The sequence below is a fragment of the Echeneis naucrates genome, chromosome 21, assembly GCF_900963305.1.
Source record: "Echeneis naucrates chromosome 21, fEcheNa1.1, whole genome shotgun sequence".
Taxonomy (NCBI): Eukaryota; Metazoa; Chordata; class Actinopteri; order Carangiformes; family Echeneidae; genus Echeneis; species Echeneis naucrates.
Window position 1 is genome coordinate 18,444,227 of NC_042531.1, and position 27,206 is coordinate 18,471,432.

Below are 27,206 nucleotides of genomic sequence, written 5' to 3' on the forward strand. Positions count from 1 at the left end.
CAAGCCAGCAGCAGCGCAGAAGAAGACATGAACTGTCTGTTGACATAAAACTACAGGAAAAGCGTGCCTTAACCATTTTCATCACTGAATGAAATCGTTCCATCTTTTAAAACTTTTACCAAGGTGACATGTTGTGACTTAGGCCAAAGCCTCGCCTGCCGCATGCTGAAAAGGCTAGATAAGGATCACAAGTAATTCCTAACGTCAGCTCAAGCTGCTTGGAGTCAGTGGGGTGGCATTAAATGAGTGGTACAGGGAGCTGTAATTGGACGGAGCGGCACACAGAGGAGGCTAGTGGCGGAAGCACGCCTTTATCCCTCTGCTCATTTTCGGTTAGAGAATTGTGAATGAACTTTTGAACTTATCTGAGAGCAGCATGCAAAATGACAGTATGAATGCATTCTTGTGGTGAGACAATACCACATTAAGGAGGAGCTCGTCTTTTCATGTTCGAGTGAATTTCTTTGTTTTAAAGCAAACAGTGGGGGGGGGGAAAAAAAAAAACCCAAAACAAACAAAGACAAACACAACAGCTCGTCAGGGTGTTTTTATGAATGTGCTTGTGGTGCTTCGGCAGGCTCATCTGCCACTGCCGCATAATCAAGCAGTCGATTGGTCTCATAATCTCACGAAGAATTGTACATCAATAAGATCACACTCAATTTATTCACTACTGTACCATCATGATTGGTGTATTATATTACATGTTAATCTCTACACACACCATTTTACATGTATGAAAATTAGGTACAAGAAGAAGAAATGCTATTCTATGTCAAGGCTATAAATGGCTAATGCAGAGAAAATGGTGAAGTTCATTCAATATTTCATCACTATTAAGAAATCACATGGGAGACTTTTCATTAAACCCCATGAGTGAAGTCAAACACAATGGGAGAAAAGTAGTCATTAAAAATATAGTATTCTCACAAGCAATATTTAGGTTGTGTTGTGCTGTAAATATATATGAGTCAACATGACACAATTTGACTTGATCTCTCTGAATCTCTAGTACAACAGGCCAGTCAACCAATCAGAAGACGATATTAAAGCCTCTGCACTGATAAGGTGAATGTTTTCTGATTTAATGAATACCAATATAGCAAGTTTAGATAAATACCCCGAAAAACTACATAATAGAAGGTTGGATGGTGGCTGGTGGGCTCAACTTGGGGCTTTCAATGCATGATATTTTCAATGTTTCAGCATAGAATTAATATATAGAACACAAATTTCAGTTGGTGAAGCAGTTGTTTCAACTGAGCTTCAGTGGACTGAGGAGCTCAATGACATAAAACAAAGCTTGTTTGTTCCTTTTGACAGTGACTGTAAAGACTTTTTTTCCAACCCAGCAGATGTTACTCATCACAACAGCTCACCACAGAGGTACAATGTGTTCTTAAAGATTTGGTGGACCTCACTTTTGACAGCTAAATAATAAAAAAAAAAAAAGAGACGATATTTATAAATATACATGTGTCTATATACTTTTACACATCCAGAGAATAAAACACCAGTTACATTCAAACAGCAGTGTGGAGTCAATGTGTCAAGACTACCTTTTCTTCAATACAGTACAGTATAAACAAAAACTACAGATATTGCCGTCAGTGTTTTTGCCATACTTAACATTACACCAAAGAGTCACTTGGGTCTTTGCAAACCCTTTGGAGAGTCATATGAAAAGAATTCACACATAAATACACAACATAAATGGTACACAGGAGTTAGCACATGTGTCAAACAGCTCCATTGTGATGGAATTACTATGGATTCCTTATTGACCATGATGCATCATTACACCGTAAATTACTTGAATTACCAAGACTTCATGATGTTGTCGCACACTACTAAATTTCTGTAAAGCGGTTCCGGCAGTGATAAATGCAGCCAGTGCAGTTTATGATTAAACTGATCAAGTGTGCTGATGATCTGAGATAAAAAGTACAAAACCGTATTTGTGATCGTGGTGCTTGATACCTCTCACTTTGAACAAGAAAAACATGAATGCTTCCAATGTGAAGGATTACAGGTAAATGTTAAACTGTTAGTCTATGTGCAGTCACTTGCTTTAGATTTTAACATTAGATTCAGAGACTACTGGAAAAATAAAGATGTTCAGAATTTATCATTCACCTAAGTTGAATGTTTTGTTGGTTTTGTTTCTGACCGTGTACATGAATTTCCCCACCAGGTTATCCACTCCAAACACACAAATATTGTGACACAGAGGGTACACTTTTTTTTCTCCAATACTCTTCAATGACATAGCAAAGAAAACACATCCTTTTGAAGGCTGGCACTACGTTTGTTTCACTTATGTCTGAGTTGTGAACAACTCGCACAGAAGGTAGCAGTTCTTTTCTTTCTTTACTTTCAAATACAGGAAAAAAAGAGATGAGAGAATATATGAAAGATGATGACAAAAAAATACAGACACAAATACAGTAGCCTGTGGAAAGCTCTCAGTTAGAAATCCTGGACCCCACCCCTAACTTTTGATAAACATAAGAATAGAACAGTGTTTTCATCAATGTCCTGCACACTGTCACATTAGAAGGTTGTTTCACGATTCAATGGAGTTTAGAGTATGATGTCCTTATAAATATTAGTGGCATTATATATAATATATATATATAAACCATGCTGACACATAAGCAAACTTACATGTGCAGAAATGCTAGAGCTACAAACTTATTTACATTTGAGAATGAGTCATGTTCCCGATTTTGTGGACGGATTGATGAATAGGTTTCTAAATTGAAAAAAAAAAAACAGTAAAGGTTTAGGGGTGTGAATGGGTTAAATCAACATAACTGCAGAGGTTGTTATGGTCTGAATAAAGCTTGCTTTCACTGAATGCTCTACAGAGAATAGCTTTTGCATGTGTACATCTGGATAAGGCTGCATTCAGATTGATAGCAGCACGACATGGGGAAAAACAAAAAGAACCAAAGACTACAGTTCTCTCTTTCATTTGAATTAATTTAATGCAATGTTGTATGATGTTGGGATGATAACGTAGTGTCATCTGATAAGAAAAAAACAAAAACAAAACCTGAGAACACTATTTGTATGAAAAAGGCTTCATTCTCCCTCTCCATAAATCAGTTTCCGATCACTGAAATCATTTCATTAATCAATCAATAGTTCATTCGCTAATTGGTCCTAAAGAATCCTGTTAGGACCACCAAAACATGAGAAACACTCCTGAAGCGCATGTGTGCGCGTATATATATATGAATATACTTTTTAAAACACAGTGCTGTTTTTGGTCTGAACACACAGTCATATTTAAATCTGAGATCTTAAATGAGAGAAATAAAACTAAAGACAACAGTGAATGGGAATGTGATGCGTTTATGTTCAATAGAGCCAGGTCTTTTAACTGTTACATTCAAGTATAATGAGCAGATATTAGAGTACATGTGATTTCAAGATGGCTTTGCTGTGATAATATTCTTCTGATAAGTCACATTACAACCTACCGATTTAAAGGATACACGTCAGTAAGGATCACTTACAGTGAACAAATGCTTAAACATTAGCAACATGAAGCCTAAGAATGAAGCGTGCAAGCTAACAGTATAACGCATACCATCGTCTGCAATAACTGCACAGACAGAATTACACACACAAAAAAGAAAGGGGAAAAAAAAAAAGCCTTTAAAGTTTATGTGAAGCTTGCAAGTTTGACAAAATGCAGTAAAACATGTGCTGCACATTTTAATAAATACTGTATGGTATTTATCCTATTTCCATCTAATAAACAAGAATGTGTTCAGATAAATTAAGTTTTACATATTGAACAATAAAGGGCTAATATATTATTATGCAAGAGTTAGATGTCTTGACCCTGTTCTGATTCTGTAATGAAAAATAAAAAAAAATATACAAGACAGGTGGGATCTCTTGGTTTGGCAATTAACATATTGAATTTTGTAACCAAAGGCTTTTTGTGCACGACATGACCCCCCTGCCCCTGGCAGAAAAATTGCAGCAATATTGTGATTACCTGAACAATAATCTGGACATCAGTACTGCACCCACACAGTGCTGCCAAAGGGCCTGTGACAGAGAAGCAACATTTATCTTCAGGTCACACCTTCCTCCCCTTTTCGTTTCTTCAGACACCTTATTTTAGGAAGAAGTGAGATTCCCTAGTTGCCAAGGAGTTCCAAACATGCTGCAGTTTTTATAAGGGAGGGGGTAGGATGGACAAAGTTTGAGAGGAGTGTTGCTGTCAGGCGAAGGGGCTGTCTGACTTTAACATGGAGGTGTCTGTGTCATAGTAGCCCTTGCCATTCATGTGTTCTGTGTGGCTGTCAATGCTGTAGCAGCCCTGTACCTCTGTGATAGAGGAAGCCGTGTAGGAGGCTGAGCGCATGGTATCTGAGTGATTCCCTACACTGTTGCCAAACTGGATATTATACTGGTTCCAGTGCCTCCTTAGAACTGCTTGAACCTAACAAAAACAAAAACAAATTTCAGATATTAATAGGATGAAATTGGAATAATTAGTTGATGTACAAATACAATTTGTGCATTGAAAATGAAGGTCAACAATGTGGAAACTACATATTGTTTATTCTTCAGTGATAAGATGAGATAATGAGAGATGTTTTGGCCCCGTATACGAACTAGAAAAAGTAAAAAAGCTTCATAACCCTAAAAAACCTCACTTACACTTATTGCAACTTTTTTTTTTTTTTTTTTTAAAAATCAAAAAACAAAAAAGTATTTGTGTAGTGGAACTATTTCTTGGCAGGTTTTCACCCACCCAGGGTATCTGTGAAGTGTCTCGGCTGTTTGCCTGAAAATTTCGTTGTGATGACAAGAACCCATTAACAGTCGCCAAGCAACTTTTTGAACTTTGAATAGAGCCAGGTTAGCTGTTTCCCTCATTTCCAATCTCAAAGCAATCCTGACAAGCTGAAAGTCCTGTTTCCATTTGTGTGATTAAAACACATGTGCCTATGCTGCCATCTCAGTCCCTGAGTGCCATGTTAGCCTTATGCCTAACAGCATTAAGAATACCAACAACATTAATTCTATTTAATCAAGTTCTGTGGATTCTCATTCATGGTATCATCATGCCATACCACAGTTGCCAACAGGTATTCCAAATTCCTACACCCCATACTTTAAACAGGGATTTTTTTTTTTTTTTTGGATCAATCAAAATCTCCTGTCACATTAAGTTTTTAAGGAGACTGTGCCCTACAAAACAATTTGCAAACTGTATATTATTCCAATTAAAGCTTTTGGACTATGGTTTTGATTTGATCCATAGTTGGTACATAAACTCAACATGGAGAGAAATGTCATGGGAATATTGAGCTTTTTGACTGTTCTTTTTCACCGACAGAATGATTGTACAAAGCGTACCTTTTTTAGTGGTAATAAAAAAACAAAAAAAAAACAAAAACAAAACAAAACAAGAATTTGGTGCACAAGTTTTAACTAATCATTGGTTTTCTGAAATCAAAACTGGGCCAATTAACCGACAGTATGTCAGACTCCTTCGCAGAGTAAAACTGTTTCAGCACAACAAGGCACCAGGAGTATTCATGCTGCCTGCCCCAGCTAATGAACAGAGAAGGTTTAAATAAATTAATAAATAAATAAAGGGACAAACATAACAACAACAAAATGTTGTACAACTTGCCAAGACCTCTTAGATGCAGATTGAGATGGACTGAGAGGCTGCTGTTCAAGAATCAACATCTTCAAACATGACTAAAGTTTGTAGCTGACCACATGGACAATGAAAAATCTTTCAGAGGGAAGGTTTTATGGTCATGAGTTGGTTGGCCACAATGACCAGAGAAATGTCTGGAGGAGAAAGGTGAGGCAAAAACACTGTACCAGCTGGTTAGCATGCTGACAGTACCATCATGCTCTTGGATTGTTTTGCTGTCAGGAAGTTGAGGGAATAATGAGTGTAGATTACTTCAGAATTCATCAGCATAATCTGAAACCATCAGCTAGATGGTTGAAGCCAACTGGGCAATTACCACAAGCATACATCTAAGATGGCTGTGGAGTGGAGAAAGCATGTTAACATGAAGCTTTTGGAATAGACTTTCCAAAATCCTGAAGTCAATGCCCCACAGTATACATGGATCATGTTTAAAAGCCGAGTCTGTGAAAGGAAACCAATAAAATTTGGTCAAAGTCAAACTTATTAAGGGACATTAAACTAAATACTAGGTGTAGCCTATGTATTTTTTTGACCCTGAATGTATAATTTTGACTGTATTCATTTAAGAAAACCCTAAATAAATGAAAACCTTTGCATCTTTTTCTAATATATATGTTGTACAATCATACTCTGATCAAGTGATAAACAGTTCAAAGAAATCATTGAAAGCCAACATTGGTATGACATTCATGTCCATGGTAAGTGTATGTAAATGTTTGACACCAACTGTAAGATTTTTCCAGCAAATAATGAGCTCAGCATCACAACACATAATTCTACATTTTAAACTCTTTGTTTACCTTGGTTAAAAAAAGGCTAACACGACAGCTCCTGTAAGACATTTACTTTGGCAAAAAATGAACTGTTTCATATGCAGATCATTGATAGAAGTGCACAGTCCATGCATGGCTGCTTGCCAACAGTAAATATTTCTAACTTTGCAGTCTTTGGAGCCTGATATCGTCAAGACTTAAGCTTTTTAAACCATTCTGCTCTAATAGTAATGCAGACGGATTTCCCTAGTCTTAGCCTGACAAAAAGGGGAAATGTGGAAAAGTGTGTATGTACATAAACAGGTCTAAAAATAAAAGGGAAAGGACATAGCCCAGTCTTACTTCTCCGTTGAAGAAACAGAAGATAGTGGCCACCAGGAGACCCTGGAATAAAAACAATATGTATCACATGAAAAAGAAATAGAACAAACCTTAGTAAATGCTAATATCTGTTGTTAGCTGTTTATATATTAAATCTTGTGCTTTGAAATGATGAAGCTTAAAAAAAATGGGAGGGTCAAATTGAATTAATTTGGAGAGTTTATTCAGCCTATTGCTCAAGACCCTCTGACTGTTCTGCCCACACTGGGACAGCACAGGATGATCAGATATCACCTCACTATCATACTGATTCCAGTCCCTCTCAGCTCAGATAATTCATGCCTTCCTTCCTGCTGTTTTTAACTGGCCTTACAACAAAAATAATGTCTTGTCAGAGAGTAATGAGGATGTTTAGCTTCCACTACAGACAACAACTCGGGTTATGTCTAGACAACAGTTCATTTTTTTATGTGACAACATTTAGAGAGAGACACTAAATGAGATATATGTTACGAAATGACAACATTACTGAAACAGAGCACGGGAGCTTTTATAGGGCAAGCAATGGAGAGCAAACTTTGAATACCATTCTAAAAATATAAACTGCACATGCATTTGAGTGTGTGAGATTTAATGATTTTTATTATCTTTGTTTTTAAATGTTCAAGGAAGCTGGTTTCTCTCACTCAGCCACATTTGACAATCAAATCAAAATGGCACACCAGTGGCCACCATCTCACCTGGTAATGCATTAGTATGTGCATGATGTAGTCGTATATTTCAGAGGAGACCCGTCCCTCTGGCTTGTAGGGAAGTAGGACATACTGAATTCCCAGGAGAGGCACCAGGATAAGGGTGGCTCTCACTGCTTTCATATAGAGACTCGACTCTGCCTGATGGGTCACCTTCAGTTTGGTGATGAGCACTCGAACAATGTTCAACAGAAAAAACAAATTGACCTGGGGAAAAAGTAGCACACAGGACATACAAATACAGTTACATAATATTGTATAAGGTTGAAACAGAAAATCCAGGACAAGCAAAATTACACTTAACTTCTCGCTCTTTTTGTATGTAAATATTAACAAAACAATTAACATGCGTCGGGGGCTGAAATATTAAGTCCTAAAAGAGCCAACCAACCAGATTTCTCCGTAATATGTCTAGCTGTGCTGATTAGGTGAATTCCTACAATTGCACATGGGCCTGGGGACCTGGGAAGATAGTCAAAGGGGCAGATGCATTGATTTCCTAAGATCAACACAATTATACATGCTATGAGACTGTGTGTTGCTTTCAGTCCACTGAAAGGAGAAACAAAAGCAGCCTATAGCTGCTCATTGCACAGTGAAAACAGTCCACCAAGCCGAATGGAACAAACCATGTGGTTTAGTTGTTGTGATTTACTTTGCTGTAATTGCTTCTTACCAAAAGAGCAGCACAGATTGGACCATGGATGATGTAGAGTAGTGACGTATTGGAGCTAATCCAACAGCTACAGCGGAGCAGAGGACAAAAGAGAAAAAGGTTTTTCACAACAGGGTCAGTGAATCACATGATGGCTGACCCACGATACAGATCAATGGATATGCTGAGAAATGAATCTGCATGAACAGTTTGGGAGTATTCTTGCAAAAAAAAAAAAAAAAAAAAAAAGTTTTCTGCAAAGTTTCAGACACACAAGTAGCAGATAGGTTTATTGATCCCAAACTGGGAAATACTTCTGTTATACATTACTTTCTTGTGGCCTTGTTAACTGCATCAACAACAAATTCAGGCTAACTTTAGGATAACTTTGGAGAATATTTACTTTAAAGCATGGCACCGCCAGGATTTATATGAATGCCTATTTGTCTAAATTCAATCACCAGAGCATGTAATACATGTAAAACAGCAGAAGATATAAAGGTCTTCTGAATGAACTGCTCTGGGACATTAAGTGCAATTATTTCACCAACAAGCTAACGATTTAGCTAGTGGCTATGGGTAAGATCATTATCTCATAAACAAAAAAACAAAAATAAATGTGCAGAATTCACTGGGTAAACATGGTAATTTACCCAGCCCATGTTCTAAATTGTCCAATTGTGAACTGCAAATAAACTATTGTTATTGTCAGAATCGTGAATAAACTGAGTTAACAATCTTACGAGTTATCTGTGAATAAGCTCATTAGCTAACGAGCTAAGCTAACAGGCTGTTTGCTTAACTTTTAGCTTACAAAGTGAGCACAGGTGAGATTGTTAACTGGAAAATTGCTGCGAATAAGCAAGTTTATTTGAGTTTATGGCTAAAAACATGACTCCAAAGCCCAATTATATCTTAAGGATTTTTTTCTATTAGATAAAATGGTTTGCAGTGGAGGGTAAAATCACAGGGATCAGAGTTCATCAGAGACATTAACACTGGGCAGAACGCTAGCAAGCTAACCTTTATCTTAACTAGCGGGGGCAGGCAACGAGTAGTAACGTCGCCAAGCTCTTAGCCGACTACTACTTTTATTTGTATCTTATTTACTAGGTTTGGCTGTCATTTTATAGATACAGTTCAACCCCCTCGATCGCTTACTTGTCATTGTAGTAGTAGCTTCGGGCGACGGCGTGTATGCAGGCAGGGATGAGAGGAAATCCTGCGAGGGGAGTGAGAAAAAACACACTTCACGTCGGAAACCTCGCCTGGCTTTAAAAACAAACGCAGTTTATGCCGATTGTGGAATATACAGTCAACAAGGCACCATCTCCTACATACCCCAGCCCAGCAGATAGTACCACATCAGGTGCTGCTTTTCAGCAAACACGGCCACCACGATGAGCGTGTGCAGGTATATTCCCTCACACAGCATCCAGAAGTAATTGCAGCCAAACAGGTAGAGGTGGATGAACTGGGACACTTTGCAGCTTGTCTGAAGAGGAAGAGGAGCATTATGATCATCATGAACGTGTGACAGTATTTTCTCTGCTTGCTGTAGCTTTCATTTGCAGTCACGCTAAATGAGTAAAGAGTGCAGTTTCTGGAGCATTTATTATCATTAAATAATGAAACTTGGATGACACAAAGCTGAAATTAAACTTTGAATTAATATGAATATTCAAAATAAAACTCACTGGATTCCTCTGCACCAACTCCTGGTTGTTTGCCACGGCTGTCAACCAAATGATAGTGATCACGGAGTTGAGAACAAAGGAAAAGAAGAGGTTTTTGTGAAGGGTGATCCTTTGGCAACTTAAACTCCTGTAAAATGACAAAGATGACATTTCATCTCAATCGCGGCGATTTATACCAGGGATGATGATTATCTGCCATTAGGTAAAGTTGTTGGCTCACTTGAAATGAAAGAATATCCCAAGGGAGATGAAGAGGGAGGTCAAGGACAATCCGTGACCTATGAGGGCTAAGTAGAAAAGATTCATTGCCGTCTGGTGGGAAGCAAGAGAAAACAAATTCGATTATCTAGATATCCTAATGACTACTGGTGTTGAGAGATAATACATCACTCAGTGCCAGCATTGTGTCCATACATCTACATCTCTCCATAAATAAACTCGCGCCCTTTCCTGTTTTGATAAATACTTAATTTACTTGAGTTAGATCAGGTCAAGTTGACAAATCATGGAAAGTCTACTTAATGGAATTTACCTTTAATGGAATAAGGGAGAACTTTCACTTGTTTTTCATGGTTCCCAGAGGACACTGGAATGTTATTACAACTGGTGACCCCAGTTTTTCTTCCCACTGGCCCTTTTCCCACAAACTTTGGGTTTACATTTACTGAAGCTAATTCAAAAAACCACATGATGAATTTTAACGCTTTAACACCCAAACATCCTCACACTCAATATTATAAAGGGATTGCCATTAATAACCCAGGGCTCTCAGAAGCATCCATAAAATGGCATATCTGTTCAGAGATCTGTTAAAGGTCAACAATAACCACAACTCATTGCTTTGTAATTAATCCTGCACTACTGCATATAATTTATAATTTTATTGTCTTGTTATGACCAACCACTCTGCCTTCATTGGTGTGTTCATTGCAGCGGGTGAAATTGCTCCAAGTCCGGTTGCTCTCAGGATGCAAGAACCAATGACCACTCTCAGTGCAAATCTTTGTGACCATCTCTGCAGAAAAAAAAAAAAAAAAGAAAAGAAATCAGCAAAGTTGAGATGAGAAAACTTCCCAATATATAGTAGTTTCAATATTGTTTTTGTCATCATTGCATGTAGGAAAACATTTGGGCATTATTGCGGGAGCTAATGGCTAAAAAAAGTCAAAAGGACAATGAGCCCGGATATGTACTTTTCTTCTGGATGAATGATCTCACCTGAGGGATCAAAATCTTGGAAATAGTCCGGGCAGTGCTGCTCTGAGACGACTCCTGCCTTAGTGTCGTCCCAGCAGAGCCAGCCATCCCAAGTGCGGTTACACATGGGCTCTAAAACCATAGAGATTGTTAGACACTAAAATGCATCAAACTTTGCACCGATTGAATGGTATCATTCATTAGGCATTTTCCAGTAAAACACAAACTTTACAATGAGGTCTCTGCAAAGAGCGAAAATGTTCAGTGTTTCAGTGAATTCAATTTCAGTTCAATTAGTCGGTCACTTCTGCAGACCATGTTATCTTTGATAACTAATTTCAAAAAGTTCAGAATGAAAATGTGCTGTTCACTATTTGAAAACTATTTTTAGGAACTGAGCAATATTTAATAAATTACACAATTTCCTACTAATGGTGTTTTCTCGTCATTTTTTCTGCAATGAAAATTGAAGTTTAAAGAAAATGAAACACCACAGCTACCTTCTCTGTTCTGGTTATTATCCTTCATTATCTTTTGATAGCACTCAAACTGTGCAGTTACGATCTTGTTCCTGGTCAGTCCCATGTCATGGTAGACATTGGTTGGATGCTGCTGTTGGGTTTTATTGACCTCCAGACTAGCCTTCACTGAAAACTGCAAAGGAAGAAAGGAAACAATGCAAATCAACTTTTCGGCCTCTTTTGATGAGGAGCTATTCTTCTGAAGAGGTCCTGGAAATATCACACAGAAGATATAATGTATATAATGTATATGAGTAATTTAGTATAGATGCTATTTGGACATTTTTTTCCTTTGTAAATTTAACTTACCAAAGCTAGTCAGAAATTTTGCTGCAGATTGACAACAGAAGTGCAGTGATGCTTTCTGCTTTTGGTTTATTTGTTATGCTTCATATCTTTTATTAACAGGTAAGAACCAAGAGTAAAATGGAAAATAAATAAATAAATAAAATGCCACCATAACAAAGCTGGTTTTGGTTGGGCATTTTTTTTTATCAGTAGTTTTACTCTTACATAATTACTATCATTATCAAGGTCATTTTGTAGAATAGGAGTGAACGAGTGGAAATGTTGGATGTGAAGCAGATGTGGAGGACTTCACTGTGCACAAGCCTCACAGTGGTTTTCAGAAAGGTGAGCGCAATGAATGGCTGTTTGTTGCTTCTCGTTTTACAGAGGGGAGCATCGCCAACTATTCTGTTGCCTAGCAACGCAGAGTTTTGTCTTTGTTCATTGGATGCCGCTGCTGACGCCAATTTTATCCTGTTGTTCTTTCTATAAGAACCTGCATCTTTTGGATTTATGTCGTTTCCCCAACATGTCTACGGACACCTGCTGCGGTGGTACAATACATTGCATTTTTCACCTTTCCTCTTTTGCCCATTTAAAAATATATCCTAATAATATTTTAACTGAAAGCTTTTACTGGAGTAAATACAATTTCTTACGTTGTTGCAGTTTTTGTTGAATACATTTCTCCAGTGTTGTTTGCATGTCTGATGAGAACAGACAAAACCACTGTCTTCACATTATTTATGTGTCTGACTCACTTTTGGCTCCGTATTCTGACTCAGTGGGGATGTATTAAAGTAAGAGTCTTCACTCCTTCTCCATTCCTAATGCCTGGGAAGGGAGTCTAACATACACAAGCTTCTATTAAATCCATTTGCGCTGGAAAATATGACATCTATGCAGAGTCATTGTTAACCAGATGTATCCAGCATTTTAATGCGCAGCTGATTCCTACTGGAAGTAGCTTTTTATCCCTTTAGAAAATCAACATACTGCAAATAAGCCTAAATATGTTGGACTAAATAATAATTAAGGAAAATATACAATGTCTATTGGTACAGAAATATGACTTGTGTGCTTACTCTGTAGCTGTCTCTACATTATATATCCACACAACCTATGAATTTCCTGTGTTTCTCTTTTCAGTATTTTCTTGTTCGCCTGTGTGTCTGTAGGCTGTGCTACCTTTGTTAGATGACAAAGCAGTACAAGGGCTACAATCCAACTCTGCCCAACGCTCTCCATCCTCCTTTTGGCCATGGTGGAGCTGCTTGACAATTGTCCGGCTGCAGATGTAAGAGGGAGAACATCATTCGCTCATTAGAAAAAGAGAACTTCTCTATAGCACTACATTTTACCAGCCACTTCAATCACATGCAGTCTTACTGCTGGGGAACTACCACTGACCAAATAGTGAGTGACCTAAAGCAGTAGACAGTGTTTCTGACTGACACACATCAAAGACTATGAAGGATTTAGAAACAAAAGGCACCATCCATTGTCACTTGTTCTCAATGGATTAACAGCTCTTTTTTGTTCAATTAAAGTGCCCTTCAGTGAGTGTCGACAACAAGAACAAAACAAATACTGAATGACTGAATGAGAACTTGCAGAGGAAAACAGATTGCACAGATTAATTTAAGAGTCACGTTGCCAAGCAACCTCCAAAAGCACATGCGATGACCACCGAAAAAAAGTAATGGAAGAAAATTGAGAAATACTTGGACTGGTACTTAACTTCAACAGAGTTCTCACTCTGCTCCGGGCCTTTTTCATTTGCTGGGTGTTAATGGAGTTTTTATCATTTGTTCAAAGCTGATTCTTTCGTCTTTTGATTCTACTCATGAAAGTTAAACTTGGTATAAACATTCTTAATGGGGACACCAGTAACTGAAACAGAAAGAAAACAACTAGCTGCTCTGATCTATATATGCATTCAGTTAATATTCAAGTGAGGCGAGTTTGGAGGGAAATAGCCCCTCAGCCACAATAATTTTTGCCTGTTGACCAAACGGCAACACAGCTGAATAAGTCATTGGACTTGGCCTAATCAAAACCCAATGACCTCGGAAAGTTCCCATTCTCTGATAGGATTTGTGTAAACACATCTGAAACCCATGTCAGTGCGGTTGTGTGTTTTGGGAGCCATATATCTTTTGCAAAATTCACACATTCTCATTTGTTACAGTAGTTTTGAATCAGTTAATGTGTGTGTCACGCAGTTTTGTTCTTTTAAATGGTGATGATGGTGTCTCATCAAAGCAGAACCTGAGATAATTTTTTGCCACAGAGCTGCAGGCCACTGGGATTTCATGTCACGACTGCTGCATAGCAGATGAGACAAATTTCAATTGGAGACACACCCCTCAGATTGCTGGAATCTGCTTTTCAACGCAGAAGCTGTTCTAATGCTCTGCTAGCTTTCGTTAAAGTCTGCCTGCCAATGCTGATGTTCCATAATCAAAGAGTCTCTGAGTGCCAGCAAAGTGAAGGCCCATGCTCTCTTGGCTTATTTACGTGTTATTTTTGTGAAGAATAAATTGTAGTGATACGCTCATTAAAAATGACTAAGCTGGGTTCATGTGACAGCGATGTTGTCCCCAGGAAACTAATGAGTAGAGGAGAAATAAAACAACCCAGGAGGGATGAAAGTCAGCAAGATAAAAAGAGTGACAGAGAGCTTGAACCCTAAATGACATGCATGTACGTCATCAGCACAGAGGAGTGGACTACATCTCTATCTAAAGCACGATTTAATAACATCTTTCACACCTCAGAGAACCTGATTGTTGCTTGTATTTGCTTCAGCTTAAATTGAAGTCTAATTATATGTGGTGGAATAGAAGGGCTAAAATGCGCAAGAACATTCCAAGAAGAAGAAGAAATAGGAAGAAAATTAAATTCTTGATACAAAGAGCTTATTTTCAAGCACTGATGATAAATTGACCAGGAAGTAGGTGTCGTGTTTTAGAGCTTTTTTTTCTGCTGCACGTGACCATTAGTAATCATTGGAGTTTGGAAGAAACATTTTTTAACAGCCTGTTGCATTATAGAATATGAATCTGCAGAGAGAAAGTGAGACATATGAGGAAAAAAACACAGAAGAGATGCTGCAGATCCACCCATGGCCTATTCAATAAATCCAAAAAAGCCTTTGGTGCTGTGAGTAGTATTGATTCATTTATCTTGTCATTGCGTCCACGTTGGGAGTAAGAAAGGAGACCATAGTAACTCAAAAGATCAACATGAAGATCCGTCTTTCTGCCATAAACTGCATGACTCTATAGGCTCAAGGTTATGTGATGGAAATATGAGATATGCCAAGAGTGAAACGTCACTATTAGTTCAGACTGCACAATTGGCTAGTTACATCTAGAGATCAATATAATACACACTGTCATAGTGAGTTTGTGTTAAAGAGCACAGACAACACATTAAATACAAAAGCAAACTGGCTTCTGTTGCGTTGTCATTACTCCTACTTGCTATGCCTCCCCTGCTGCATATGACTTGAAATCTTTCCCCTAACCCTAACCCTAACGCCCGTTTAAAATATCATGATATTGTGGTAATATCCTTTCAACTCTGTTGTTGTGCACCTGTCCTACACTGCTTGTAAACCTAGAAACCTGTCCAGGAGTCTTTTTTCCCCCCTAATTGGACTTTAAATGCAACTTCAACAATGACAGATGGAAAACTAATGAACTGGTAAAGCAGGAGGCCAACAGCCTGTCGGACATCACTGACCCAGTTGGTTCCCACAAGCGTCTCTGCAGATCTGTCACCAGAGGGACTGGCCTCATGGCCCCAAAAGCCTGCCCTGATTTAAAACAGCATCAACTGGGGGAAAGAAAACAGCCAGGAGGAGGAAGGGCTTACTGAAAGCGGGACTGTAAAACATTATAATGATATGCAAACTAGAAACAACCAACAATGGATCAGCTGATTTGCTACACGTGTATGAATGCAAACGCACAATAATGCAGGCACACACAGATAAACACGCGGTGCTGCACTTTGCCAAGTTTCCCACGTGTTCCTTGGCAAGAAACGTGCTTCATACATTAGCAGAGTGATACAGGGGATCTGTCAGATGTCAACAATGACCAGACGGAGCAGAATGCTTTCCCAGTGGATCTAAATAGCTTCAGTAGTTGTGGTTTGTCTCTCATCCAGCTTCCTTTTTTTTTTTCTTCACAAATCCTACAGGTGGTGTTGAATAAAAAAATGTCCTGACCTTCTGGCTAAATGGAATATGATTGTCATGATGGGGATTTCCAGCGAGACCTTTTTTTTTTCTCATTTCTGTCATGAAATAGAAACAATGAAGAAATAATATGTTTTAAAGAAGTTTGGAGAAATCCATGTAAATGAGGATTGAAAAACAATGTAACAAATTCTGTAACTTAACAATGATTGCTGCTCTTATTGCAAACCCACAGATTTAAAAAAAAAAAAGAGCACAGTCTCCATCCAGATGGTTGCTTTAGCTTTAATCAAAAGGAAAAAAAACATGTCTCTTCCCTTTGAAATATTTTCAGGCGCTATGGGGAGATGGAGCTCTAAAACAAACTTCCAGTCCTAAAACTTCACACCAGAGAATAACACAATAATATGTTGTTAAAAGATTCAAATTCCTATCGGACAAATCAGTACCAGTTGACTGGTTCGGTCCATGCGAACAGAATAATGTAGAAATATTTATTGTAAATAAATAATAAGTGTCAGCACTGGACATTTTGCAGATTTGTTAAATTGTGAAATTCTATATGAGAAATAAAAGGGAATAACATTTCTGCAACTTATCATGTAAAGAGTTCTGCCCTGTAATGTTTGAAAGGCTTCCATGTGTTTGGCAATTTTACAGCTTCCAAAAATAAAGTCCAGATTTTTTTTTTTGTGTAATATCTTACATTTTTTTTTTCCCCCATCTGCAGTCATCCTACATTCGCTACCACCTCAACATGTTTATTCTTCATTATCTGTAACAGTAGCTTAATTTGTCACTTGTTTAAAGTTATCAGAAATATTTTCCAAAGACAGAGTCAGAAAGTTGGCACCTGTTGTTCCTAAAATACACAACCAATGAGACATGACTGCAACTTATGCTGTTGGCAGCTTCCTGGACGTGTAGCAGATATGCTCTGCTGCATCTCCCTGGGTGGCTACAGAGCAATTTCTATAATTCATAGCAGGACACTCCTCTTCTACTCTATGTCCCACTATTATTTTCCACAGTAGAGTGAGGTTAGTCACTGATTTTGTCAGAGCTGCAACAGATCATTACTGCCATACTTTGTTTCTCCTACTGCTACACAAATTATACACGTCACACAACAATGCAAAATAGGACCAAGAAAAGAAATAAAAGTGACTGATCATAAACTTTGTAAATAGATCAAATCTCTATCTTTTGCTAATTGTGACCCAAAGCTACAAGAGCAACCATCACAGATGCACAACACGATTATTGATTTGTTTGGGTCAACTCAAACTAACCAGAGAACAGCGAAACTGTGGGTGGTCCGCTATTATCTGTAGTGCCTCAGAGTGTTTCACATAAGAGGTTCGTCATGTACACTTTGCACAAGGGCTGACATCACCTATTACATCTTCCAGCGTACAGAGAGGTACCTTGAAAAACAGCTTGTGCAGAGCAGCTGTTGTATTCCCAGCGCAGTGCCAGAGCTCTGCCTGTACTTATCAACTTCCGCCGTCCCAGCAGAGTTGCTGTGCGGTGGTGTAAACATCCTTTTGCCCTCACAGGATGCTTGGCCATCCCCATACCATGAATTCCCCTCAGTGGTATTCACATGTCAATTAGGCTGGCGAGTGGCTATAACATCATTACTGCCTTGTTCTATAGCAGGATACAGAGCTAACTAGAGAAGGGGGAGACCATGAAGTCCCCGCATGCACAAGCACGACAATCATAAAATGAGCAGTGTGTCGGTTTTTCACTGACTGTTACAACGCTTCATGTTCAACTGCTGAGCCAGATTTGCCAGGAGGCCCGATTCAAAAAAGAGTTAGGAACAATGTAATCTTTCTTCAAAGGTAGTATTAAACATCTCTGAATATGCAATGGTCCATTATTATATAATGGTGGCAGTGGGCCCAAGTAATTACAGTTAAAGACATGAAGAACTATGCCAAGTTCAATGTTAATTTCTTCGCATGGAAACCAAAATTTTTTTTTTTTTTTTTAATCCAAAGAAAAAATATTCCCACTCAGTAAAAGGTGAATTAATCTTAGAAGAAAGCACATTTCTGAGGTATCGATGATACCTGATGGTAAGACAAACATCCACACTAAACCCCGCTAAGCACTTTTTGTTATTAGAAGGTCAAACACGAAACTGGACACTCGAATACCCTGGCCAGTATCTTTTGTTTGTTATGTAAAAATGAGAGAAGAAAATTCCCACCATGGGAATCAGCGCAGCTGTGACTTCTGGAGATGATTTTAAATGAATTGTAGTCTTACATCATTTTAGTAGTAGGAGTAGGAGTCAGTAGGAGTCGTGCAAATCTCTGGTGCAGAGTCATGACAGACTTATAGTAAATGAGAATGTATACTGGGCCTATAGCATTAATACACCTGGAGAAGAGTGCTGTGGGAAAGCCTCTAAGATACACAGGACTTTTCTGACTGCTTTAACTTTAAATGTAATATATATATATATATCTTTTGTACAGATCATAGCTGATCAGCCATCAGCCTGTAAGAAGATTGGGGATTTTGAATAAACGATCAAATGTCAGCGCCGATATTAGCTTATTGCAGACACAGTTACATTGTGAGGTAATTTACATAGTAACCCAGACAGGTACATTTCCTCTATTCTATTAGCAAATTCTATATAAATAGCATTGCATTGATATCAGAAATCCAGTTTGAGTGACATTAGATTGCTGAGTAGACCAACAGCCTGGCAACAGTCCAGTACCTGAGATTTTCTGCTGGTGAACGGGTCTCCATCTAACTGAAACCAGGCATGGCCACACATATATCTTTAATAGAAGTACAAAGAGTGGTTACATAACAACTAAAAAAAAGAACAAGGGAAACCTTTTCCTGTGAGAAAAAAAAAAAAAGATCAGCAAAATAAAATATGCTGAGTTAAGACTTTACATCAGCCCTTTGGCAGTGTCACAGTACAGTGGACTCCCACTTAGATATTTAAATAAACTCTGCGTATGGGCACTCCATCCCATGAGGTGACTCTCTACCATTTTGTTTTTGGAACATTTTTCTAGCCTCCTTAACTTCTGAGACACATAGTACATCATAGCACAGAAACAGCACTGGTACAGTAAAAGTTACCAACATTCTAATGGCTTCAGACAACGGATTGGCCTCCATACTTCTTCCTCTGCTTTGGACACCACCGAACAGAATATTCCGTTATAAAGGCTGTAACATGAAATTAGAGCCAAAGGAGCCACACTAAGCTGGTTTAGATCATATTCATCAGATATCACTTTTTTCAAATTTCATGTTCACCCACTTAAGTTAATCATGGAGTTCCACAGGGTTCTGTCCTCGGACCAGTCTTTTCACCCTATATATTCTTCAGGCAATATTATGTGGAACCACAGCATCGGTTTTCACTGTTATGCAGATGATACTCAGTTATGTTTGCCAATGAAGCACCTTAAAGGAACATTATCAGCTGCTATAGGCCTACACTGCTGGAGGTTGAACTGAACAACGCCCCCCCACCCCCCGCCGCGTGGCTCTCTCACCCTTTCTCTCTCTCTCTCTCTCTCTCTCTCCCATGTATGTACATTGCATCATTACATGTCTCTAACTTTCTTTCTGTAGTCTGTCTGCAGTACATCCCGATGCACTTAATGAGCAACATGATATCATGCTGAGCTGCTCATACATTCACGTTTGCTTCATTGATAGATGTATATTCTCCAATAAAAGAAAAGATCTGTACATATTCTGTGAAAAATCTATCAAATATGATCGTGGTTCAGACAGAGAACTGTTGATGTGGAGTGTTCAGTGTCAGATTGGCCACCCACAATCTTCTGGCAATTTTGTACAACAAAAACACCCCTCAAAAAGCAAAAGTCAGTCCCTTTGAGAATTTCATATCCTGATGAAAAAGCTAAAAATAGGCAGATGAACAGTGAACAACTCTTTCCCATGGAACTGAAAAGTATGGGATCGCGTTTAATTCTGTTAGCCATTCATGTTACCAAGTCCAGGACGCGAGAGCAGACCTCATACAAACCTCATTGCCAAGGGCATTGCCAGATGTCAGGGAAAACAATAACAATCCGACACAGATGTGAAGGAGGAGTTGACTTTGTTGCATGAAAAGACCTCCTCAGCACTCAGTCCACCCAGCCTGAGTGATGCAATGTTCCCTGCATTAACATGGCAACGGGTTGGTGGTCTTCCAAAAGTGTTGGAGTCCACAATAATCCAAAAGCTAATGTTCATGTCATTTCATGTACTCCCTCATCCTTATCATTGCAGTCAGGGCAACGACACAGATGTACCCCTATGTATAATACTGCAGAGTGTCAATATATCTGATGGAGAAATAAAGAAAAGATTGGTTCATACAGGAGCCTCTGGTGATTCAAAGTCCTTGAGGCTGAATGGTAGATGGCATGGACAGCTGCTACATGTCGACAGTTTTTTGAGGAACACATTTCAAGTTAATGTCTGTCCTTTGTGTAATTTACGGTTTGACAAACACCACCAATATAAATTTTCCGTCTGGCTAAAGTTTGGATTATGAATACTAGACTTTGGTTTTTGTTGTTTGTTTATTTTTTCAGCCTGAACTTCTATCTGGTCACACTTGACCTTTGAATTTTTATTTGGGGTTTAACTTCAAGGGCACAGTTGAACACGCCGCTCAAAACACAAATTGAGTGTTCCAGCTACTTTCAGACCACAGCGCTTGTTTTCCTGTTCAATGCCAATGTTTCTTCAATAGAAAAGTTACCTGCGACCATCTGAGCGCCCATGGGTGAGTCGACTGACTAACCGACAAGTACCTGGACTGAAATCAATGGTGCAACTGTACAAATAAAGCCTGATAAAAAGCCTGAATTTACATAGCAGAGAATACAGAGGGCAGTGGTACATTTTAACACTAGAAATTCCAATAATTCTGAGCATGTCTCTGCGAAACTGTTACCGGGCCTCTTGTATTTCACTGATTCATATAATTCAGTTAATATTTTGGCACCTGTGTACAGAGAGGGGTTAGTCAATGGAGAGTTCCAGCCAATTTTGGAGCAAGTACGGCAACACGGAAAGGTGTCATGAAAACTTATCACAGAGGAAATGGGTGCTATAAAAACTTGGCTCTTTAAGATGACTTTAAACATTATCAGACTGTTATTTTAAGCATGCATTTAAACAGGTTGCAGCTATCAAAAACATGTCCAAAGGAAACAGTTTGACATGAGAAATATGCTTCTTTAGCAAAACTAAGAATTTCTTGGCTTAGCACAAAGACTGGAAATGGGATGGCCTTGGATGTTACTGCTTACACACACACCAAGAATTGAGCTGTAGCTTACTCCTCAATAGTCAGGCAATTGTACTTCTACATTTTTACTTGATGCCAGTGAAATGTTGTACCTCACTTCATTCATCTGATGGCTTTAGATGGGTTGCCTTTTTAGCGTTTTTTTGGCCTGTGAATCTTTACAGTGTCTTTACAGTGTCTGGCTGGGACTCACACTTAACAAGTTTTGGAAGAAACCAAAGAGAGAGACAGAGAGAGAAACAATGTTCCTACCCCAATAATCTTATCATTTCAGATTCATTTTGTTCCACTGAATTGCAACTTCCAAATTATAGAAGGATAAGCTGTGGAAACTTATTTCATCTGGAAGCGCTACTAAAATAAAACACATTCAGTGTAAATGGATGTGATTTCACATATCAGTCACAGAACACGATTCTGAGCAAAACACAACTCCCTCACCTTAACCATGGATAGATGACTTTGTCATATCAATGCATTAACTTGATTTGTTTTGATCCATAGAAATCTAAGTGCAAAAATGACTATGAGAACTTAATGCTTATATACTCTTTTATGTAGCTGAAGAGGTTCTGATAGGTTGGTTGTTTTATCTTTGGACAGAGCCAGGCTACCTGTTTCCCCAGTTTACAGTCTTGGTACTGCGCAAAGCTAACCATCTCTAGGTGGCAGCTAAATATTTACAGTCTGCAGTCAATTTGGCATCAATCTTCTCATCTGCACTAAAGTGTACATGCAAGGAGCAGATGCCAGGTGGAGATAACAGGCTGCCATCAGTTGCTGAAAAGGTAATGTTAAATCCCCTCGCAAACATGAAATGGTGTTGCGCCATGCCATCGTTATTTGAACATGACGAACACATCTCTTACGTAGTGTCTTAACACCTGGACGTATCATCCCAGAAAACGATCCCGTTCCACAGGCCTCGCATCTATGCAAAGGAAAAAAATGGTGCAAATACTGCGCTAAAATTAGACCAAGCTCCATCGTGCGCTACACCTGCACGTCTGCTAGTAATTCTCTTAAATGTTCCGATGGAGCTTGAGTACTCCTGGGCTGGGTTTAAAACAGTCTGGTCTGCTGAGCATGTGCTGAGTGTTTAACCTGAGGCGTATAGTACAGCCTTGTGGAAGAGTGGCAAATTCTGCCCATTCTTTCCACTACATGGAGCCACATTTATACAGGTCACTAGATTTTTCCTTGTCAAACACCCTAAGTGCATTGACAGGCTGGTTTTGGGTGGCCTCTTTTCCTCTCTGTGTGATAGTCGTGCATCATATATTGTCTGGGGCTTTTCACAGATTTTAGTCTCATGGCTGTCAGTAGTAGCAATTAGTAGTCATGAAGTTGGCCGGTTGAGGGCTTTCAGACCAAAAAACTGGCGCTAAGAGTTTTAATAGGTGTCTATATACTCGTGTGATTTTATTCTGGGATGAGCAAAAATTTGATTCATAGTTGTGAATTTCATCAATGATGTTTCAGCCTAATTCGATTTTTCCCCTTCTGTTTATGCACGGAAACATGATGAACCCAAAAAGATGCCCTTTGGGATCCCTTTGGGAAAGTCAAGAAGCCCTCACTCATCCTTTCACCATAGCTCCATGTCATTCCATGTCACACTAACAATCACAAATACATGTGACATAGTTTGCAACGGATACTGATAGTAAAGAAAATTATAGTGATGGAATAGCAGCAAGGTAGCGCAATGGCTGCATTTGTGCCATTCATGCATCACAGACATCATTATTTTTTGGTTAAAAAACTGGTAATCAAATGCAATAAAATATTTCATTATGTCCATAGAACATATATTCAAGAAACAAAGAGGTTTATCTCATGTCGTTCACTGGATTCTGACAAGATCAGCAGTGACCACAGGCTCGCCTGCTGTTATGCATGTTATGTATGTATGTGTGGTTCCCTACTTGTATCGCCTTGACAGAAATAGCCCTGGAGCTCGGTCAAATTCACAGCTGTTTTAAGACGGCTCTAAAGAAGCCAAGGAAAATCCTCCATGTGCCTGCTGTGGGCCCGAGACCTGACCTCCAAGGGAGTTATTCACGTCAATACTAACAGGGTCAAGTTGCGCCGTATGCCACGGCAAAAACATTTAACTGCTAACATGTGTTAGCTAAGATGATAATATCAGTATGCAGAACAGAAATATCAAGGGTTTCATAACAATCTGTGGATGTGGATTGACTGTTGATGAAAACTGCCATGGCTAGCATATGATAGTAGTAGGGCTGCTTATGATTTATGTTAATGATTGATTCATCTGCTGATTATTTTCTCAGAAGATTGTTGAGCGAATGTTAAGAAATCACAAGCTCTCAGAAGCGACAGTAGTATTATCAATTATCCAAAAATTTTAAATAAATGAACTGTCAAATATGATGAGGAAAAACAAGAAAAATAGGACAGCCAAGAAGCTGAAACCAGAAAACTTAAAGGAAAAAAATATGTGATCAAGCGATATGTGATAAAGAAAAAATAGACATTTTATTTCTCTTAATGTTTAATCTTTTATAATTCCACTTACCGCTGCCATCACTCATAGCAGCAGGCATCTCCATGTAATGAAAATGCATCCATGAGTGATGATGGCTGAGAATATAAATCAGCTATTTACCGAATGAACAGGCACAAAAAATACAAATGAAATAATCATCAATTTCAGCGAAATTATTGTTATATTTAATATTCCTCACTTACTTCCTTACTAACCCCCTTAGAGTCTTCACATAGTTCAACTGTTTCTGTATAACTCAGAAAATTTGATCCAAAAAATACATAAAACACATGAAACCAGATTGGGAATTTTCATGCTCAGTTAACGTTTTATTTTTTGTGTTAAAATTGCAGACAGAGAACACCAACGGTCTACATCTGAGCTGCTGAAATAAACATCAACAACAAACAACAAACTATTCACAATCACACATTCACACACATTAAGGCAGGTGGGATGATTTTCTTGCTTGGGCAGGGTGTAATAAATTGGTAAGGTTCAGAGAAAACCTAATATTTACTTTATTAGAAAAGCTCAATTTCCATCTTTGGCTGCACATTGCACATTGGGGGCTGGGGGGGGCTGGAGGGCCTGCTGATGTCTAAATGAAACATTGTCATTTTGGTTTATTTTAGATGAGACAAGAGGACATCAGCAGGAGCGCTAATGTGGTTAGTTGAATACCTCCAGCTCCAGATAAAACAATACTCCTTCATGCAAGTGCAGTTTGAAATGAAAAGGTTTCCAAGATGCAGAACAAATGGCCTTCCAGTTGACCGATACAAAAAAGGGCAAAAGATTTTCAAACAAAAAAGAAAAAGATGTGAATTTTGACCAAACTAGCTGTGTGGCATTTCCAGTCCCCACGTTAACAGGTTTCAGTGACACACATAGTGGCTGAGTCATATTGACGCGCTTTACCAAGAAGGCAAAGAACTGGGAGGGCCCAGGGCACTAAGAATAAAGCAGCATATTCAATTGAGATATGAGTCTGTGTTGATGTGAATGTGTGTTCTGGTGTTGCTGCAGACAGCGATGATAAATCCTTACTAGGCATCAGAAAAGCTAGCCTCATTGGCTGATATGATGTTCGGTAATGTGAGCAGTCAACTGCTTTCATTAGCAGAGGAAAGCTCGTTCTGCCAGACCGTACCGGCATTTAGCCCCTGAATGCTCTTTATACATCAGTCTAAAAAGTGATGGACTGAAGAAAACACTCTCTCGTTCTCAGTTTGTAACCTTGTCTGTCTCAAAGCGTGACAGTGCCAGGTTGTTTTTTTCATTTTGAGAAGGTGAACAAAAATGTCACTTCATTTTGCCTTTGTGTTATCTGAATCTCATGTGGTGGTTCATTTTAAGGTTGGCAACACATGACGATATGTTAATGTGACGAAAAAAACAATAAAGATGAAGCAATTCATTTATATCAGCCCTGTTTTCGCTTGACAGTGAAATGAATGCAGTGACATAATAGTTAAAACGATGTGAAGATAATATATGTCACAGGTGTTTCTGACAAATGGCTGGTTAAAACTTTTTCCTTGACATGTTTCATGAAAAAACGACAACAACGATCAAAGACCCTCCAGCCAGTGAGAGTAGTACCAGACAAAAAAAAAAAAAAAAAAAACTTTATTTTTTTTTTTAAATAATGGAACAGAGCAATTTGGGAGTTTCATCAAGACCAATTAAATGTACTTACATGGAGAGGATGTTGGCACAGCTTCCAGCAGCCGGGGATTGACGTTAATAACAGCTGCATTTTCACACTAGAGTAAGCTGGCTAATTGGAGATCTAACAGAAATGTTTGCTGCGGACATTTGCTCATAGCAGCAGAAAATGCACAGCTGGAGATGGGTCCAAAGCGTAGTGTGTCCTGGCTGGACAGGGACTCAGACATCTCTGCACTGACTGTAACAAATGACTCATTAATGCAACGTTCTGCAAAATCCCCAAGAGTAGGGTTTGGTAATATTGTATAATTGGATAGTAGACTACAAAATGATACTGCTTCGCTATTCCTTTGTGAGGGCAATTATACAGTGCTGCATGTTCACCTCTGGAAGACAGACATAAATAGAGAGAGCTTCCCAGGGACTATTTCCTCTATCCCATATGCCAGTAGCCCCCTCCCACACTGTAAATCAGGAAGCTTGTGTCACTGACAGTTTGCTTAGCTCACACAAACACAAAACACCTTTAGAAACTGCACCACCTCTTTCCGCTCTCCTCTATCCTCAACAAAGCGCTGCCGACCCTTGCGCGCTCACAAAAGCTGCTCAGATGCTGCTGTTAAACACATGAGGGGTGTCGCCAGGCACCTGGCGGACTGAAATTAAAAACTGGAAAGGAAAAAAACCCTACATAATGAATGAGCGGAAAAATTACCTCAAAAGGTTTCACATCCCCGAAACTGAATCCAGAACCTGAGCGCAATGCTGAGACAGGCCCATATGTACGTCATTGTTCTTTAGTGCAACACGATAGCCTCAGCCTGAGGTAAGTCTGCTTATATTAGTTGAAACCCAATGAAACTTTGAAGGACAGTAAAAGACTGAGGTGAGTATGGCGGAGGTATATTCACAGTGTCTGCAACGGGACAGAGAAACAAAAATCAATAAGGAGCCTACTGTGCTGAACTGATTTATGAGAGGCTAAGTTTCATCAGCAATGTCATTAGTGCTGTTGCAGCAAATCTGGTGGTCTTTGCACTCAGTAATGTGGTTGTGCCTCACAGTAGCCTCAGCTTACAATGGTACACAGTGTAACCACAGTCATTTTTTAATATGTTAAACCACTCAGTAAAAGGTAGAGAGAAAATCACTTTTTCCTGCTTAGCTGTAACGAGGTGATCTTACAACTGTGTCGACCATGAGGTTTATCTGGTGCAACTTTTAATGCCAAATTAGAAACACAGCTACTGCACCGTGGAGATAGCCTGGGCACTGGGAGCTATGCCATTTAATGGTTGTATGTTTGACCAGGCAGTAAACACCCGACAGTTGGAAGATGCCAGAGAGAAAAAAAAAAGAACAAACAAACAAACAAACAAACAAAAAAAAAAAACAGGCTTCACAGACTCATTTGACAATGCGGCCAACTGACATGTTCGGTGAGCAAAGTGTCCCGAGAGCCGATGTGCACAGACAGCAAGGTAAGAGCCCAGTCTTCTCAGGCTGACTGACTGAGAGGTGCCAACGATCGTTTGCACCCTTTTGTTTTGGGATTCAAGAATGCTCAAAACTGATTATT

The 27,206-nt window shown here is 38.9% G+C and overlaps 1 protein-coding gene across 1 annotated transcript in view; it reads right to left on the reverse strand.

Moving 5' to 3' along the window:
• Nucleotides 1-553: 553 nt before the first annotated feature.
• Nucleotides 554-27,206, reverse strand: part of calcrla (calcitonin receptor-like a) — a 28,378-nt gene continuing 1,725 nt past the window's right edge. The window contains exons 2-13 of the mRNA XM_029530710.1: nucleotides 13,097-13,197; nucleotides 11,600-11,753; nucleotides 11,121-11,231; nucleotides 10,805-10,917; nucleotides 10,123-10,214; nucleotides 9,903-10,029; nucleotides 9,547-9,700; nucleotides 9,367-9,427; nucleotides 8,227-8,293; nucleotides 7,539-7,757; nucleotides 6,820-6,861; nucleotides 554-4,465 (exon numbers count right to left, since the gene is read on the reverse strand). Of these exons, the coding sequence (XP_029386570.1) occupies nucleotides 4,244-4,465; nucleotides 6,820-6,861; nucleotides 7,539-7,757; nucleotides 8,227-8,293; nucleotides 9,367-9,427; nucleotides 9,547-9,700; nucleotides 9,903-10,029; nucleotides 10,123-10,214; nucleotides 10,805-10,917; nucleotides 11,121-11,231; nucleotides 11,600-11,753; nucleotides 13,097-13,171 (1,437 nt within the window). The 5' untranslated portion in view covers nucleotides 13,172-13,197 and the 3' untranslated portion in view covers nucleotides 554-4,243. The remainder of the gene's footprint in view (nucleotides 4,466-6,819; nucleotides 6,862-7,538; nucleotides 7,758-8,226; nucleotides 8,294-9,366; nucleotides 9,428-9,546; nucleotides 9,701-9,902; nucleotides 10,030-10,122; nucleotides 10,215-10,804; nucleotides 10,918-11,120; nucleotides 11,232-11,599; nucleotides 11,754-13,096; nucleotides 13,198-27,206) is intronic.